At 39.2% G+C, this 12,602-nt stretch overlaps 1 protein-coding gene across 3 annotated transcripts in view; it reads left to right on the top strand.

The window, feature by feature from the left end:
• GALNT3 (polypeptide N-acetylgalactosaminyltransferase 3) overlaps positions 1-12,602 on the top strand; it is a 51,698-nt gene that overhangs the window by 17,370 nt on the left and 21,726 nt on the right. For 2 of the 3 annotated variants that reach the window (XM_070803917.1, XM_019971695.2), the window contains exon 2: positions 11,296-11,918. In XM_070803917.1, coding sequence (XP_070660018.1) covers positions 11,404-11,918 — 515 coding nt within the window. In that variant the 5' untranslated portion in view covers positions 11,296-11,403. Of the gene's footprint in view, positions 1-1,397; positions 1,423-11,295; positions 11,919-12,602 lie in introns of those variants that run through there. The other variant, XM_070803911.1, reaches the window with a different exon arrangement.

Consider the following 12,602-nt stretch of genomic DNA (forward strand, 5'->3'; position numbering starts at 1 on the left):
AGCCCACCAGGCTCCTCCATCCATGGGATTTTCCAGGCAAGAGTACTGGAGTGGGTTGCCATTGCCTGCTCCAATGCATGAAAGTGAAAAGTCAAAGTGAAGTCGCTCAGTCGTGTTCGACTCTTCGCGACCCCATGGCCTGCAGCCCACCAGGCTCCTCCATCCATGGGATTTTCCAGGCAAGAGTACTGGAGTGGGTTGCCATTGCCTTCTCCAAGAATTTTGAATAGTAGATATAATTTGTATAGTGTATCTGAAATGAGGGATGCCAGCAGTAAAGGTGTATAATGAGCCATGGGCAGTTGCTCATGGTTCAACTGTATGGTCAGGGACTTAGGAGAAACAAGATTGGAAGATTGGTGACAAGGAATTTTGAGGGAGTGGTATAAGGATGGACTTTTCAAAAAGGAGAGATCCTGAAGAAATTCATGTCCCATCTGAATGCCCACCATAGAGCACCTATTTCTCTTAATAATGAAGTGGACAGAATTACACACTCTATGGATGCCAGTTAGCCTTTCTCCTGTCTCCCCCAGTGCATATGCAGAGGGCCCATGCATAGTAGCCATGGTGGCAGAAACTGAGGCTATGTGGGCACAACATGGACTTCTTTCTAAAGTTGCCTGGCTAGTGCTATTGCTGTGCCGGGAGCCAGCACGGGAGTTCCCACCCATGACAAAGGTCATGCGGAGAGGATCTGACATGCAAAGGCGAATCAGAACTCAAGAGGCCCCCTGGACCTGCCCGAGCATTTACCCCAAAACCAAAATCTGTCTGTTTCACTATTTCACGACTTTCACCAACTCTTCTGACATTAATGGGGGGGCTATCCCCGACCACCTTTCTCTGTAAGAAAATCAACTTAAAACTCTAGGTAATAAGTCTCCTGGGCATAATAGGTGTGTTTCAATTCAAACCCCTCTGATGACTTTTTCTGGCCTGCCTGACAGGTTTGTTTGGACTCCTGCAGCTACGCATGTGATTGTTCACAGCCTCCCAACCACAAGATGCATGGGATGCTTAAGATATTCTAACAGTGCAGAGCTTCTCAGAGAGTTAAAATTGTTAGAATAGAACTAGTAGAGGATTTCTTGTTGAGCTAATGCTTGCTGCCAAGTTTCCGTATCCCTTACCTACTGTGTCCCTGGGAGTGTATTGATTAATATAGTTGGTGTATAGAAATGTAAGTAGTAGCTTTAATGTTTGTAACCTTGGACCCTTGATTTAATTCTTTTCTTGATATAGCCCACCACACTTTTGCCCTATAGGAATGCAACTTTATCTAATGCTTTCGGAGGGTGGCGCCTGACTTTAGAATAATCTCCTTTAGAGAAAAACAAGTTTTCTGAAGAAAGGGTCATAAAATGTTAACAGGCCTCCTGGCCAGAAGATGATGTAAATCACCTAAAGCTTTTGCATATGGTAAGTTTGCAGAAAAAAAGCTTGGCTTCGATAAGGATCAAGGACTGCTGACCTTGCATGACTTTACCGCCCCCGCCCCATTATCCTCTATGCACAACTTAAGGTATAAAAACTACTTTGGAAAATAAAGTGTGGGCCTTGCTCATCAGACTTGGTCTCCCCTTGTCGTTCTTTCTCTTTCCTTTTCCTTTTCATGCTGATCCCCTGAAGCGCAGGGGCCCTCTGTGTTCACTTTCCTGCCTGGGCTTCTAAGACCCACTCGAGAAGGTGCCTAAGGTGGGGCACCTTCCGCGATTTGAAAGGGCGCCTGAGGCCTACGTGAACAGAGTGAGTCCTGTGCTGGGGCTTTATTGGCTTTCTGCATAAACCAAGGAATATCAGCTTCTTTTCTCTCCTCTATTTTCCTAAACTGCAAAATTCTTTCCTTATCTCTTTATCCTCTTAATCGCAGACGCAGTCCTCTGCTGAGTTCTTAGTCAATGAGAAATCAACATTGAGTGCCTAGGGGCACCAGCCAGCCACTGGGTGACAGGTTGATTATATCTGACTTTCCGTCATTGAGGGAGCAGAGATTTATCCTCATTAAAACAGACAAATATTCAGGATATGGATTTGTTTTATCTGCCAGCATTAACAGCACAGAATGCTTGCAGACAGAGTTCACTCAGAATGAATAGTGGAAGAAGGAAGCCGTGAGTATCAGTTATGGTCTCCTGGCCAATGAGATAAATGAGGATTGCAGTAGCTTTGCACGTTTTTCCGTTGCCTTTTGTATGTATATGTGTATTTGTATCTGCTACCAGTTTTCTTCTTTCCTTTCCATTTTTTTTTCTAATATTACACCGGAAGTTGTTAAAAGTTAACGTTATAATTCAGTCTTTAGGTGACAGAATATTAGGTGGGACTGTGACAGAATTGGAGAAGTAATTCACATAGTCCTAACAGTGGATACAATGGCTGTTGGCACTCTGTGTCTCCCCATTTTGAGGTTTCCCCTTCACTTGTGAGAAGGGTGCATCTTGTTTGGTGGAATATAGTTATTTTGCTATTGGGATATACTTTTCAATAGCCCTACCATGAACATTGGGAACGCACAAGAGAGCTGGCTGTTCAACTTTTATCTCAGGCACTAGCTTGGAGCTACACTGGCCCAAGGTGCCCATGAAAGTTTTACAGTAGACTCCTGCCGAGGACAGCTTTTCAGCTCCATTGGCAGCCAGAAGTTTTCCTGAGCACCTAGCAAATTCCGGGGTTTGATACCTTGCTAGGAATGACTTCTTTCAGGACCCCAGAGGGAGTGTCTCCACTAAGGCACCCCATGACTCACTATTAGGGAGCCAGTGCTCTCCCATCTCCATTAAGATCTCTGGATCTCAGCCCTTGTGATGGGATAGTTCTTGGGCCTTCAGCTCAGCTTAGGGGTAGTGGTTGCCCCTTATATCTATCATATCTGTGTTCTTTACAATTCTTGTTAACTCCTACTAGCCAATTCTCTGTTACTCCAGTTCTCTCTTAATAATAGATTAACCTTTCCTTGTTCAAATCAGTATCTACTTTCTGTCTCCTTGCTAATCCCAAAGCCATCAACTGTGGTGGTTCACTAGCTAAGTCGTGTCCCACTTTTGCAACCGCATGGACTGTAGCCCACCAGACTCCTCTGTCCATGGGATTTCCCAGGCAAGAATAATGGAGTGAGTTGCCATTTCCTTCTCCAGGGGATCTTCCTGCCCCAGGGGTCGAACATGGGTCGCCTGCATTGCAGGCGGATTCTTATGCCATTTATCTTTCATGTGTTATGTGAAATTCATTCATAGGTGCAGGTGTGGCAGGAGGTAGTATTTGAGCCTCCCTCCCTACCTACCTGGTTACCCCCATGGGTAAGTGTAACTCCGTAATTACTTTTTTGTCCCAAACTATAAAGATAGGTTGGCTGGTCCACAAATCAAGATCTACAACCTTTCACCTAAGATACGTTAATGAGGATGTTTATCTGACCAGATATGGTTTAGAAGTTGAATGTCTGACCACCCTCTTTTCCTTACTAAAGCCTATGCTTCACAGTCACTGGAAGTCAAACCTATCACTAGGCTTTTGCCTCAGCCTGAAGATACCTTGGTTCAGAAGCCATCCTACTTTATGACAAAAGTCATCCTACTTTATGACAGTTTCATGCATTTTGTTGTCTGCGGGTGGCATTTTCCAGTCACCCAGCACAATTTTACTTAGTGTTGAGCTGGGGTCTTTGGGGTTTGTCTGCTGTGTGTGGCTGTCTCAATGTAGTTTGCTTTGTTTTAGTGTCTGTCACTTGTCATATATCCGGAAGTTACTTCCTGCTCAGAATTGTTGACAAGGATGTGCATGTGGACTTAAACAATCAGAACTAAGAAACTATAGGTAGCAAATCATCATGAAATTTTATTCCACCAGTAAAGACAAACAGAAATGACTTCCTACCACTCCTCTGTTCATTAACATTTTCAACAGCAGATGACAGGCACTTAAAATTTCTGCCCAAGACTTAAGTGAAAGTCGCTCAGTTGTTTCCAACTCTTTGCAGCCCCATGGACTATACAGTCCATGGATTTCTCCAGGCCAGAATGCTGGAGTGGGTAGCCGTTCCCTTCTCCAGGGGATCTTCCCAACCAGGGATTGAACCCAGGTCTCCCACATTGCACACGGATTCTAACTGAGCTATAAGGGATGCCCAAGAATATTGGAGTGGGTAGCCTATCACTTCTCCAGCAGATCTTCCCAACCCAGGAATAGAAGCGGGGTCTCCTGCATTTGCCAACTGAGCTATCAGGGCTTAAGGCTTTATTATCAGGGCAACTTTTGTGTTTAAATTCAGTGAGGAAATCCAGATATGATGCATGGAAAAGCTCCAATGAGTATTAATTCACAATAGTGTACTTTTGCTAGTCTACAATCTAGGCTATGATTTGAAGATGTAGTTTTGTAATTTCTTGCTTTGTGTAGTTATTCTTAACTCTTTGTAGCATGCTTTAACTCAAGTTGTAAGCAAGTTTCGTATACCAATTAGGCTTTGTGCCAGCTAAGTTCAACTGAAACCAGACCTTGAATCCCTAAAATTGTAAAGGTTTATTGTGACAAATACAGAAACAAGATATGGAAAGAACCACTGTTTGCTTATTTTATTAAATGTTACTCTTATGTACAGTTATGAACTTCTGCATTGCACTGCTTTAGAAGATTGTTTTACTTGAAATTTTAAAATGAAACTAACGACTAATATTCTTGCAATGTATGCTTTTTCACCTGGAGGGACAATAATGACTATAATGATGGATCTTATTTTGATATTTTCCCATCTGAATCTGCATTTAAACAACAGCCCCAGATGATTTATTGTCACGTTATAGTTGAAGAAGCCACGGTCTACATACTTGGAAGCACAACTTTATAGTTAGATTATTTTAACTTATGAGATTTTGTTTTCTTTTCTGTTCAGATGGAAGCATATTTTTACTCTTGAGAACAATTCATTGATTTTAAGCCAGTCTCACAAACTGTTAGAATTGTGAATATTATTTTAACCTTTCAAAGTATCATTTATAGGTATCTTTATTTATTATTAATACCTTTTTATAATGTTTACATATATACTAAGATATAGATTAATTTTTTAAGAGCAGTACTTCTCTGAATTTTATTTTTTTTCTAACGTTAGACATTTGTAAGGATTTAGAATTTAGAAAATCTGAATTTTAATTACTTTTTTCTAGTTTTGAAAAACTATTTTATGGTATTCCCTTCTCTTCTGTGAATGTGATCTTTTATAATTAGCAAGTGACCATTTTGGATAGGTATGTTTAAAGATTTTAGAAAGAGAACAAGAACAAAGCCTTTGTCTGCTAATCATTTCTAATGTGCAAATATCCTTAGCTTGCTGTTGTGCTGAGTTTTTGTTTTTAATTCTCAAACTTAATAATCCAATTGGAAGTTGTTTCTAGGAGAGATTTGTTTTGGTTCATTGGCTGTTTTTACACTGATCATCAAGGTTGGCAGGTAGTATGGTCTAAGAACATGGTATTATTCCCAGGAATAGGAATTAAGACCCCTCCCCCCCAGTTTCATCTTACCCATTAATTAGTTAGGATTGTGTCTTTTATTGCTCACAGTCTCAGTTTTTCCATCTTTATTATGGGAATAAAATATTATTTTAAAAATGGTTTTACAGCATCATAATTTGGAATATAACCTCAATGCCTCATTTGTATCAGCAATTAATCCTTTAACCTTTTCAGGAAACTTTGGGTCATTCTTGCTTTGGATTTTATCTTATCTCTCTGTGTCAAAATAACTTGCTTAATTTATATCAAGAGTCCATTTTGAAAACCTGTCTTTGGAGTATTAGCAATTAACAATGTGGTTGTCTTTGGTTAGGTGCAGTCCCTTCCTTATCAGGTGCTAGTTTTGCCCAAAGTCTTGTTACCTAAGTGACTGATTCTTAACCTTTGCTGCCTTTTAGAATTATCTGGAAAGTTTAAAATAACAACAAAAACAGGGCCTAGGCTCCACCACTAGAACAATAAAAAATTATATACTTTAAATATGTGCAACATATTGTACATTGTGTACATTTCAATAAAGCTATAAAAAGTTCTTAAAAGTCTCTTTTTAATAATGCACAGTGATCCAAACAGCTAGAGTTCCTCTCCATAAAAGCCACAATGTCAAAAATAAATGAATAAATAATAAAAATAAGTAAAATAAAATCAGACTCTGTAGAGATGGGGCCTAAGGCACTGCAGTTTTAAAGAGCTTTCTGCTCACGTGTGTCCAGAGTTGAAAATCAGTGGTGGAGATGCTTCATGTCGAGTGTAATTTATCATTAATGGAAGCTTGATACTGTACATTAGCAGCAAAGAAGATCAGAGTATACACAGTCCTGAGGGAACTATGTTGGAATCTTCAGCTGATCAGCAATTGATAAAAAAAATCTATTCCCTTAGAAATAATCTGAGAAAAGCAAACCATCATCTTCCTACTTTAGTAGACTCTACCACTAAGCAGTCTCAGTTTCTTAACCCTCTGTTGTCAAAATCTACAGTCTCATCCTCCTCAATCTTTATTTCCAAAAATATGCTCTGAAAATAGTTTTTTCTTTAAAACTTCATTTGTCCAGAAAACCTCACTTGAGTTGTTAAGAGACTATTTGTAGTTTTCCCCCCTAGATTTTCCCCTTATTTCCTTACATTTATAACATCAATTCTTGACCCTAGTGGCCTTATTTCAGACAATTCAATGAAAATCTCAGGCTTTTACATCAGTTGGGGAAATGCTGCTGGAATGACCTTGGCCAAGCCACTTAATCTATTTGACTCTCAATGTTTGTCAGTGAAATGAAAGTATGTACAATCAGGTAGGAAGTGTCAAAGTATGTGGGACTTAACGTTTAACAAAAGCTATTTCTATTGTTTATGATAATAAATGAAATCTTGGTCTACTTTCATCCCTTCTCTAGTCAACGAACACTTATTGGGTACCCATTATGTCGCCAATATTGGGTAAGTGTCAGAAAAAACAACCATGAGTAAAGGAGTAAATGCTTGTCCTTTATGTGCTTTTCTCGACTCTCCTGGTAGAGATATCCTATACTAAATCCTAACTGAGTGACTCCCTTGGGTAGATAAACATATGGACTGGAGAGGATTACTGCACTATTGATGAACTCCTCTAGTTTATAGTTTATCCTTAAAAAAGAACTCACTTCCAATGGCCTCAATAATTCTATCCTTTTTTCTAATTCCCCACCCTATCCACAGATACAACTTCTGGCATAAAATGTTTTAGAAAAACCATCACTATTATAGAAAGAGCTAATAATGTCATCTCCCTCTACTCCGTACTTTCCCAGGACTCTTTCTTGTTCTGCATTGTGTTAAAACGTTCTAAGGAATGAGACCAGCTCATTCCTTCTCAAATTCCTAATCGAGCCTATTCTGGCTATGGAAGAAATCTAGGATCACTCTGTAGCACTAGAGAAAGGGGTTTTTGGTGATTGTCTCAGACAGAAAGGAGGATGAACACAGGTTGATTTACATCTGTTGTCAAGCATGAACACTATGCCAGAAAACATGTTTATGGGTAGGATGGGGAATTAGAAGAATGGAACTAGTGAGGCCATTAGAAGAGAGAAGGGTGATCAGGTTGTATTTTGTAGGTTGGAGACCATTATCCTGTGAAAACTCAGTATTTTTTCTATCCTTATCTCCCTGGAACGTCTTAGATCATTGTTGCCCTGTTGTTTGAATGTGTCCTAGATCCTAAGCCCAAAGATGTTAAGAGCATGACTATAACTCAACCATTGGATTCTCTGCAAAAAGTTCATTTCTGATTTTGCACTAAAGTCCGTTAGACCAGGTCTCATGACATTTACTTTTAAAGATCAACCACTGTCAAACAATTAACATCTCTCAAGGGTAGTATGCAGATTGTATCCACTTAATTTGGACACATTATCTGTCAGTCTGTTCTCCCTTGTTTCTCCTTTTTTCATATTCCTTTGCTCTTTCCTTCCAGTTTCTCCTTTTCCTCCCCCAACCCTTCAGTTTAGTTCAGTCGCTCAGTTGTGTCCGACTTTTTGTGACCCCATGAACCACAACACGCCAGGCCTCCCTGTCCATCACCAACTCCCAGAGTCCACCCAAACCCATATCCACTGAGTTGGTGATGCCATCCAACCATCTCATCCTCTGTCATCCCCTTCTCCTCCTGCCCTCAATCTTTCCCAGCATCAGAGTCTGTTCAAATGAGTCAGCTCTTCACGTCAGGTGGCCAAAGTATTGGAGATTCAGCTTCAACATCAGTCCTGGGTATTCATCTCCTTTAGGATGGACTGGTTGGATCTCCTTGCAGTCCAAGGGACTCTCAAGAGTCTTCTCCAACACCACAGTTCAAAAGCATCAATTCTTCTGCGCTCAGCTTTCTTTATAGTCCAACTCTCACATCCATACATGACCGCTGGAGAAACCATAGCCTTGACTAGACTGACCCTTGTTGACAAAGTAATGTCTCTGCTTTTTATATGCTGTCTAGGTTGGTCATAACTTTCCTTCCAAGGAGTAAGTGTCTTTTAATTTCATGGCTGCAGTCACCATCTGCAGTGATTTTGGAGCCCAGAAAAATAAAGTCAGCCACTATTTCCACTGTTTCCCCCAACCCTTAAATGTAGCTTTTTCTCTGGCCTTCTTTATTTCACTATTGGTGAATTCTTTTGTAACACAAGACTGTCAAACGTTCATCTCTAGCATAGAGATTTCCCTAATTTTCAGTCCTATATATCTTTTTCCCTGGAGAAGGAAATGGCAACCCTCTCCAGTATTCTTGACTGAAGAATCCCATGGTTAGGGGAGCCAGGCAGGCTACAGTCCACAGGGTCCCAAAGTAGGACACAACTTAGCAACTAAACCACCATATATCTTTTTACTCATGAGAACTCACCTTGGAAATCCTTCTAGCATCTCAAATTTGTCATGGCCAAAATGGAACATCCCATCTCCAATCTATCTTTCTTTCTATATTTCCTGCTTTTGTTATAGGCATCACTTTACCCATCCACCTCCTCTTTTTCCCTTTCGTTCACAAAGTCCTATTTGATCTCAATTCCTTGAGTCTCTTGAGTCAGCCCTCTTCGTTCTTCCTGTTTCCTTGAGTGATTTGGTACACATTACCTTTGCTGGTGCTGAGGAATTTGTGATTTTTCAAAAATATAAATATGATTATGGTCCTTCCTTAAAGTCATTCAGTACTTTCTATTCCATTCATTCAGGACAAAATTGGTAGAGTCCAAATTTACTGTGTGAGCTGATCTTTAACTGACCTTCTGGCCTTACCTCCTGCCCTTTCCTGCTTGTGGCTTCCATTTCTGCTGTACTCAAGGACTGATCACATCTTTTCTTGCTCTTAGGCCTTTGCCCCTCCATTCCCTGTCTCTCCTCTCTCTTTTGTCCACCAGCCTAAAAATTGCTTATGGCTGGATGATATCTCTGGGAAATTCTCCCTAACATTTCTCCTCATCTTCCACGTGCTTTCATAGTCTCCATCATATCACACTGCTTCACTGCCTGTTGAAGTGCCATCATTCCTATTGGCCTCTGCTCCTTGAAGCTTACCTTTAAGGTATCTTTCCTTTCATAGCCGTAGCCCAGCACAACATTTGATAGAGTTAAAATGACATAACCACAATTGGGTGGTTCTGAAACTCCTTATATCTTAAAGTGATGTTAAAAGCTTAAGAGATCATTTTAATTTTTACATGATACCGTTGAAGCAACCAAGCTGAGAAATATTGGAATCTCAGTTTTATGGGCAATAAACATCATAACCCCCACTCCAGTACTCTTGCCTGGAAAACCCCATGGACCAAGGAGCCTGGTAGGCTGCAGTCCATGGGGTCGCTGAGGGTAGGACACGACTGAGCGACTTCACTTTCACTTTTCACTTTCACTTTTCACTTTCATGCATTGGAGAAGGAGATGGCAACCCACTCCAGTGTTCTTGCCTGGAGAATCCCAGGGATGGGGGAGCCTGGTGGGCTGCCGTCTATGGGATCACACAGACATGACTGAAGTGACTTAGCAGCAGCAGCAAACATCATAACTGAGGTATCTTTTGGAACCAAAGTGTCCATTCTATACTGAAAACATATAGAGCAGTCCAATTAGAAACAGTATATCAAACTAAGTTTGAAGGTTCTGCCTATTTTCTTTATCCAACTTAAAATTTCTTGTTAAAGACTGGAAAATCCATCTTAGAACTTGGTTTTCTTATTTTAAATCTAGCGATAACTTTGGAAAAGAATTTAATTAAATAAAGTGCTAGCTTTTACTTCTATAAATGGCATTTTCCTTAAAATATGTTTAGGATTAGGAGCACAGGCATTTTCTTTGCCCCTTTGCCCCTGCTAATTACTTGCTGACTATAATGGTGCATGGTGTATAATCACGTACTGAACCCTTCACATTACATTTTTTTAAGCATTGTGAAGAAAGTCCATCTTCACTGTGATTCAGGCTGTAGTCAATTTCTTCTATTACATTTTGTTTCTTCTGCTTCTGGTGGCCTGTATTAGAATTTGGTAAACATACTGCTTTGTTCTTAGGGTCATCTACAAGCAGGATTTTATCACACCAAATACTGGTTGTATAATTCAATGATCTCTATCGCCTCTTTAGAGACACTTCAAATGAAACTTACTGCCTTTTTTTTTTTTGCTACTAGATTTTATGTTTGCGTGAGCTATGAAAAATAGCCTTTATATAACATTATCTTAATTTTCCAGTCTTTATTGGTTATGTCAAATTCACAAGTACTATCAGGTGTGCAGATTTGGGAGGATGCCGGTTTACTTGGTGGTGAAGCTGCTTTATCATTTTAATTGATTTATATGAAGTTCAGATTGTTGATGAACTTCTTAAAAACCACGATTTTAGATGTGTCTCTGACAGTACCTGTCAGTGTACTTTTGTTTTCTTCTGGATTACCCCTTTCTTTACAATCAGTTTAATGAAGTCCTTTGGCCTCACGGTTATTGAACTAAAATTCTTTTTAAACTCAAAATATATTTATAAAACCTATGCATGTTATATGGTAGATAGTAGCCAGAGTTAACACATAATGTATTTTTTACTGGAGAGAAATCTCTAATATTTTATAAACCCAATAGATTACAGTTAACGATAGCAATTGTCTCCCAAGTGTAATTTTTTGAGGCCAAGATATCTTTGACTGTTATTAACCATAAGAGTGTGTTGTTTACAGCTTTTGTTCAGTTGCTGTCTGAGTGAGTGAAGTGAACCATGCCTATAGGGATGAATAGCTACTAATACCATCTATCATTTCTGTTTACAGGGATTACAATTTAAGGAACCTTCTTGCCAGCAAATCTATGATAAAAAATATACATAACAGAGGAAACTGTAACTATTATTTGTCAAGTGACAAGCTTTTAATGTCAGAATGGCTCACCTAAAACGATTAGTAAAACTGCATCTTAAAAGACATTACCATAAAAAATTCTGGAAGCTTGGTGCAGTAGTTTTTTTCTTTATAATATTTTTGATTTTAATGCAAAGAGAAGTAAGTGTTCAGTATTCCAAAGAGGAATCAAGGATGGAAAGGAACATGAAAAACAAAAACAAGATGTTTGATTTAATGATAGAAGCTGTAAACAATATTAAAGATGCAATGCCAAAAATGCAAATAGGAGCACCTGTCAGGCAAAACATTGATGCTGGTGAGAGACCCTGTTTGCAAGGATATTATACAGCAGCAGAATTGAAACCTGTTCTTGACCGCCCACCTCAGGATTCTAACGCACCTGGTGCTTCTGGTAAAGCATTCAAAACAACCAATTTAAGTGCTGAAGAGCAGAAGGAAAAAGAACGTGGAGAAGCAAAACACTGTTTTAACGCTTTTGCAAGTGACAGGATTTCTTTACACCGAGATCTTGGACCAGACACTCGACCTCCTGAGTATGTTGAAGCATATTAATTGTTTAGTATTTATCTCGAGGGTTTGCCTGGAAGGGGCGTTAGTTAAGGTGATACTTGTTCTTTAGCCACTTTGAAGCAAAGAATTCACAAATACCAATTGTTTAATCTGTTTCAGTGATTTTTTGCTTATTATTATTGAGGGTAGATTTCTGTATCTATGATTGGTGAGGCATTGCATATATGAAAAATTACCATCTTAGAAATTAGGAAACAGAATTCTAGATCTGACCTCTATAGAAACACAAGGAAATCCTTTATTCTTAAAAGCTTTAGTTTTCTCATCTATTAAGCAGGAAATACGGGGTGGATTTTATGGGAAATGTGGGAGGTGGAAGAGTTATTTCTGTTCTTCTCTGTGTTGCTATAGAATAGAAATATTAAAAATGTGCCAAGATTTTGGAGCTATTAGATAATGATACTTTATGAGCTAAATCACAGACTCTGTGGCTACTTTTAGTGCTATAATTATATTTCAGAATGCCCTGTGTTTTGTAACCTTTCTTTTAAGAGCCAATATTGTCATAATTACTAATTCAACTGCAATTCTTTCTCTGGGGTATTGTTGAACAAGTTCTTGTATTTATTGAGTTTTCTCCCTTTAGCTTCTGAAAGGCCAGAATTGCTTTTTATTGTTACTTTGTTTACATGTTTATCTCAAATATA

This window comes from Bos indicus, chromosome 2 (genome assembly GCF_029378745.1).
Source record: "Bos indicus isolate NIAB-ARS_2022 breed Sahiwal x Tharparkar chromosome 2, NIAB-ARS_B.indTharparkar_mat_pri_1.0, whole genome shotgun sequence".
In the NCBI taxonomy this organism is placed as follows: domain Eukaryota; kingdom Metazoa; phylum Chordata; class Mammalia; order Artiodactyla; family Bovidae; genus Bos; species Bos indicus.